This window comes from Neltuma alba, unplaced genomic scaffold (assembly GCF_004799145.2).
Source record: "Neltuma alba isolate B1F8T4 unplaced genomic scaffold, ASM479914v2 tig00010117_pilon, whole genome shotgun sequence".
NCBI classification, from domain to species: domain Eukaryota; kingdom Viridiplantae; phylum Streptophyta; class Magnoliopsida; order Fabales; family Fabaceae; genus Neltuma; species Neltuma alba.
In genome coordinates this window covers 40195-46325 of record NW_021635069.1, presented here as the reverse complement: position 1 = coordinate 46325, position 6131 = coordinate 40195, and the positions used below count along the sequence as shown (strand labels likewise).

The 6131-nt window shown below is 45.4% G+C and overlaps 1 protein-coding gene across 1 annotated transcript; it reads left to right on the top strand.

Moving 5' to 3' along the window:
- Positions 1 to 1520: 1520 nt before the first annotated feature.
- On the top strand, positions 1521 to 3284 carry LOC114754221 (uncharacterized). Its single transcript, XM_028943002.1, has one exon. It carries the CDS (start codon positions 1521 to 1523, stop codon positions 3282 to 3284), a length of 1764 nt encoding a protein of 587 aa, XP_028798835.1.
- The last annotated feature ends 2847 nt before the right edge of the window (positions 3285 to 6131 follow it).

Below are 6131 nucleotides of genomic sequence, written 5' to 3'. Positions count from 1 at the left end.
ATCCTTGGATAACTCATGGTTTATCCTAAATGTCCTTGGTCGGTCATCTATGTGGGAGCAAAGATGAAATAAGACCAGTATGACTTTAAAGATATATAGAGATATAAATTAAAGTCATAGGCACATGTAAGAGTACAAGGTGTTGGACCGACCCGCTATGAGAGAGCTGCATAGGTTAAGTCATAAGCTTCTCTCATATACAAACCATGTCACTGTGCCCTTTGACCTGAGATCATCATGGATTCCTACATGAGAGACGCTTAGCTTTGACCTAGTCAAAAGTCACTTTTGACCGAGTGATCATAAAGACTGTGTTCAGGCTTAATGGTTTTTCATGCGGAGGAATGTGAATGGTCAAGATGGAATTTGTCCCTCACATTCGTAGAGAGACATTACTGGGCCCCTCGATGAGTGAGTCTGAGAAATGTATGGCCATACTATAATGAAAAGGTAGTTCCGTTTCTATACTCAGACTACTCAGGGATCGAGAAAGTAACGGTCATGAATAGGAGGATGACGTTCTCCATGCCTCGTCCATGACCAAAATGTCGTGTGACAAAAGGGACGCGATATGGTTGTATGAAAGGTTGCATCGTTCAATGATCCTCATATGTTTTGGGTAGTCGTGATGTCTTGCTAGAGACCGCTTACGGCTTGTGAGTCATTATAGTTAATGGCCCACTGCCAACTTCATATGGGCCTACAGGGTCGCACACAAAATAGCCCAACACGAGTTATGATGTCCAGATTCATTGAATCTAGGATATGTCCAGATTCAATGAATAAATAGGGTGGACGTGTATATATATATATATTCGTATATATATATTATATATAAATATAAGAGATATTAATTGTTAGATTTAATTTATAAGGATAAATTAGATCTATGTAAATTAATTCCGTCATATCTTTATTTTTGAATTAGATAAATAGGTGAATTAAATCTGTGAGACGGATTTAATATAAACCGTATTTATTTAATTGTTCTCTTATCTAATTATGCAATATTTGATATTGTATTAATTTCGGAATTAATTTGGGATTAATTTCGAAATTAAAATATCACTCATAATACCTATAGCATCCTATATATTCGATATTAGGGAGCTAGGGTTTGAGGAGTGAGAGTGAAAGCACCAACAGATAAGAGACGGCCTAAGAGAGATAAGAGTGGACGGATTCTCTGAAAACCCTAGACGGACATAGACGCTAGCACATCGTTCGAGGTTGAGGGCTACTCGTGTGGATACCGATAGAGGAAGCCGACCGGAGTTGTCGACTTCGAACGATAAAGGAGGCGAGCAGAGGCATCCTGAACGGCGGAATCACCAAGCCACTCGGAAACCGAACACCGAAGGTAATACTTCTTACTACCTGACTTAAACACGATCGGTAGATCCGGGCAAGGGATTGAAAAGTTTTAAAATTTTGTGTTGTTTTCCGCTGCGCGTCGTCTTTCAATTCCCTTCACCTTCAAGCGGATGTTTTATGATCACTTCTTTTCGAAGGAGTTGCGAATGGAAAAGCAATTCCTATTCTACTCCTTGAAGCAGGGCGAGATGCATGAGGACCAGTTTATCACAAGGTTTATAGATTTGGCAAAGTATGTGCCTAGGCAGACGGAAGATCATTCACTCTGGTTAGCTCAACAATTGATGAACCGTGCAAGGCCGGAGTTGAAACAGCAGTTGGCCTTGTTAGAGGTCAAGACCTTTGAGGAGATGTGTGTGAAGCTGTGGGTTACTGCTAGAAGGACAAGAGAGGTGGTAGAGGCAAGGAGGGCTGAGAATCAAGCTAGAGCGGCCCGTTATCCGGGTCCTACAGGAGGAGTGGGGAAGAGGAGTCAATACAGCTCTGGGAGCTTGAGTAGCTCAGGGAGAAACAGGAATCAAGGGCAGAATCAGAGGGTGAATGCTCAGAGGGGCTTTATGCAGAGGCGCCAGAATCCAAACAATCAAGCCGGAGGGGGACAGGGCTCCCGTCGAGATTCTTCAGTGACTACCCCGAGTGTTACTGGACCGTGCCCCGGATGTGGGGGTAGGCATGCGGGGCAATGCTGGGAGTGCTTTCGATGCCACCGGTGGGGACATATTGCCAAAAACTGTCCAGAGAGTCAGCCGACACCTCAAGCTGGTCGTTCTACTGTTCCAGGACGTGTCTATGCGATGACAAATGAGGAGGCTTCTGCATCTCCGAACTTGATTCGAGGTAACATTCTACTTGAGGGACATGTTATTTCTGCTTTATTTGACTCGGGTGCTACGCACTCCTTTATTTCTGTGGACTGTGCTCAGAAGTTGAGCTTGCTTGTGGTTGAGCTACCTTATGACTTAAGAGTGTCTACTCCTGCTGGAGTCACTGTCGTAACTGGAAGAGCGTGTCTAGAGCTTGCACTTCAGTTTGAGAATCAAGATTCTACAATAGATCTGTTTTGTCTACCTCTGAAAGGTATCGACGTGATTATTGGCATGAATTGGTTGATGGCCAATGGAGCAATCCTTGATTGTAAAAGGAGGTTGGTGACAATTCCGGTAGGTGCCTTATGTGCTGAGATGTCAAGTGGTCCGGTTTTGTTGTCAGCTGCTCAGGTAGAGAAGGCGGTGAGGAAAGGGTGCCAGGCCTTCATTGTCTTCTTTTCAATTATTGAGGATGAGGCAGGAGGAATTGAACAGATAGCTGTGGTGAGGGACTACCCCGAAGTGTTTTCGGATGAGGTTGCAGGACTACCTCCAGAGCGAGAAGTGGAGTTCTCCATCGAGTTGGTTCCAGGAACCACCCCAATCTCCAAGGCTCCCTATAGAATGTCTCCTTCAGAGTTGGTCGAGTTAAAAAAGCAGCTAGAAGAATTGCTAGAAAAGGGACTTATCCGACCAAGTGTGTCACCGTGGGGATCGCCGGTTTTGTTTGTGAGGAAGAAAGATGGTAGCTTGAGGTTGTGTATCGACTACCGACAACTAAACAAGGTCACAATCAAGAACAAGTACCCGTTGCCTAGAATTGATGACCTATTGGACCAATTAGTCGGAGCATCAGTTTTCTCTAAGATTGATCTGAGATCAGGATACCATCAGTTGAGGGTACGAGCAGAGGACATTTCGAAAACGGCTTTTCGAACTCGTTATGGACATTATGAGTTTTTGGTGATGCCCTTTGGACTGACAAATGCTCCAGCTATCTTTATGGACTACATGAATCGGATCTTCCGACCTTATTTGGACAGATTTGTGGTAGTGTTCATCGATGACATTCTGATTTATTCTAGAAGTGAGGAAGAACATTGAGAGCATCTTCACATCGCACTACGGATATTGAGGGATCACCAGTTGTATGCTAAGCTGTCAAAGTGCGAGTTTTGGCTAAAAGAAATGAAGTTTCTGGGTCATTTGGTGTCAGCACAGGGAGTAGCAGTGGATCCTAACAAGGTGGATGCGGTACTTAAGTGGGAAGTCCCTAGATCGGTAACTGAGGTACGGAGTTTTGTGGGATTAGCTGGATACTATCAGAGGTTCATCCAAGGCTTTTCTCAGATTGCAATGCCGTTGACTAAGTTAACCAAGAAGGATCAACCGTTTGTTTGGACGGAGAAATGTGAGTCAGCGTTCCAAGAGCTGAAGACCAAGTTGACTACAGCTCCAGTGCTTACTCTTCCAATCCCCAGAGTACCTTATGTTCTTTACACTGATGCGTCACTAAAGGGTTTGGGTTGTGTGCTAATACAGAACAATAAGGTGGTGGCATATGCTTCCAGGCAGCTGAGGCCACATGAGGAAAACTACCCAACCCATGACTTGGAGCTAACGGCAGTAGTTTTTGCACTAAAGATCTGGAGGCATTATCTGTATGGCTCCCAGTTCGAAGTCTTCAGTGACCATAAAAGTTTGAAATACTTGGTGGATCAGAAAGAGTTGAACAACTGGCAGCGTCGTTGGATGGAGTTCCTGAAGGACTATGACTTTGAGATTAAGTATCATCCTAGAAAAGCAAATGTGGTAGCAGATGCTCTGAGTAGAAAAGCAGTGCATGTGTTCTGTATAAGCTTAAAGGAACAATTCTTGCTCGAGGAGTTGTTAGAGATCCCAATTGTACCATCGGAGTAGGCTACTTTATGTGCAGTGCTCGGAGATTATGAATTCTATCAGGATTTACGAGCGGCTCAATGGGAAGATGATCAGTTGGCAAAGATTCGGGTAGAATTGGAGGATAGCCCAGTACAGGACTATGAACTTGGAGATATGGGCATCCTGAAGTATAAGAACTGGATTTGTGTTCCCCAAGATGAGGAGATTAAAAGAACTATCCTAGAGGAGGCTCATCGAAGCCGTTACGCTATCCACCCCGGAGCAACCAAGATGTACCACGACCTAAAGCAGCAGTATTGGTGGCCCAACATGAAGAAGGAAGTGACTGACTTCGTACTTCGGTGTTTGACTTGCCAGAAGGTCAAGATAGAGCATCAACGACCTGGAGGCTTGTTGCAAGGACTAGAAATTCCTCAGTGGAAGTGGGACAGCATCTCCATGGACTTCATTGTAGGTTTGCCAAGGACACCCGAAGGGTATGATGCTATTTGGGTGGTGGTGGACAGATTGACAAAATCTGCTCACTTTTTACCCTAAAGTCAATTATACCTTGGAGAGAATGGCCAAGTTGTACATGGATGAAATCGTCAGGCTTCATGGTGTTCCGTCGAGTATAGTCTCGGATCGAGATCCGTGCTTTACTTCTAACTTCTGGAAAGCGGTGAATGTGGCTTTGGGTACTAAGTTGAAGTTCAGTATGGCATATCACCCACAGACTGATGGACAGACCGAGCGAACAATCTAGACGCTAGAGGATATGTTGAGGGCTTGTGCCATTGAATTCAAGGGGAGTTGGATTGATCACCTACCCTTAGCTGAGTTTGCCTACAATAATAGCTACCATGCCAGCATCTAGATGGCCCCTTATGAAGCACTCTACGGCCAAAAGTGTAGATCGCCTCTTTGTTGGACGGAACTAAGTGAAAGAACGGTTTTAGGACCAGATTTGGTAGATGCTACTACAGAGAAGATTGAGATCATCAAGCAGAAGTTGTTGACAGCTCAGAGCCGGCAAAAGAGTTATGCTGATAGGAGGAGGAGACCATTGGAGTTTTGTGAGGGTGACCATGTGTTTTTGAGGGTCACGCCTACTACTGGTATTGGGAGGTCCATTAAAGCGAGGAAGTTATCTCCTAGATTTCTTGGACCCTTTGAAATTCTGGAGAGAATTGGAGAAGTGGCTTATCGAGTTGCTTTGCCGCCGCACGTGTCCAACGTACATGATGTGTTTCATGTGTCCCAACTCAAGAAGTACCACCCTGATCCATCTCACATCTTAGAGCCTGAGGAGGTGGAGCTGGATGATAATCTAACTTACCAGGCGAACCGGAAAGGATCTTGATGTGAAGGACGAGCAGTTGAGGAATAAGACCATTCGATTGGTGAAAGTCTTCTGGAAGGGCATGAGTCCTGGTGATGCCACCTGGGAGACAGAGGAAAGGATGCGACGTGATTACCCTCGTTTGTTTTCTTAGTAAGTGTTTGTGTTTGTTTGTGTGGTGTTTTGTGTGATTGCTTGAATTTTGGGGACAAAATTCCTTAGTTGGGGAGAGTTGTAACATCCTGAGTTTTATCGGGTTTTAATAGCCTCTTTTGGGTTGATTTTGAGGATAGATTAGTGATTTAATCTTGATCTTGGTGTTTGGGTTGGATTTGAGGTTTGTTGGAGGAATAGGTGAACGTACCCCTCTCAGGGTATGTTCGCCGCGGCGCACCGGAGTTTCAGAGGGGAATGTCTTCTCTGGAAGGTTTGGCCGCGGCGAAGTCTAGGGGACGCCGCGGCGAAGTTGTTCAGGTGAGCGAGGCTTCCCTTTGGGAAGGTTTCGCCGCGGCGAAGGTAGGGGTATGCCGCGGCGAATGTTTTCTGGGCGAGCGAGAGTTTCCTCTCGGGAAGCTTTCGCCGCGGCGAAGATTGGGGTTCGCCGCGGCGAAGTCAGGTTTTTAGGCGAGTAATCCCTCTCGGGATTAGTTCGCCGCGGCGAAAGGTCGCGAATCTATATAGTCGCGGGAGGGTTCAGCGTGCGAAAATAAGAAAATCTGAAAGAGGAG

Coding starts and splice junctions, on each gene's coding strand:
- LOC114754221 (XM_028943002.1), top strand. CDS start 1,521: ATGGAAAAGCAATTCCTATTCTACTCCTTGAAGCAGGGCGAGATGCAT.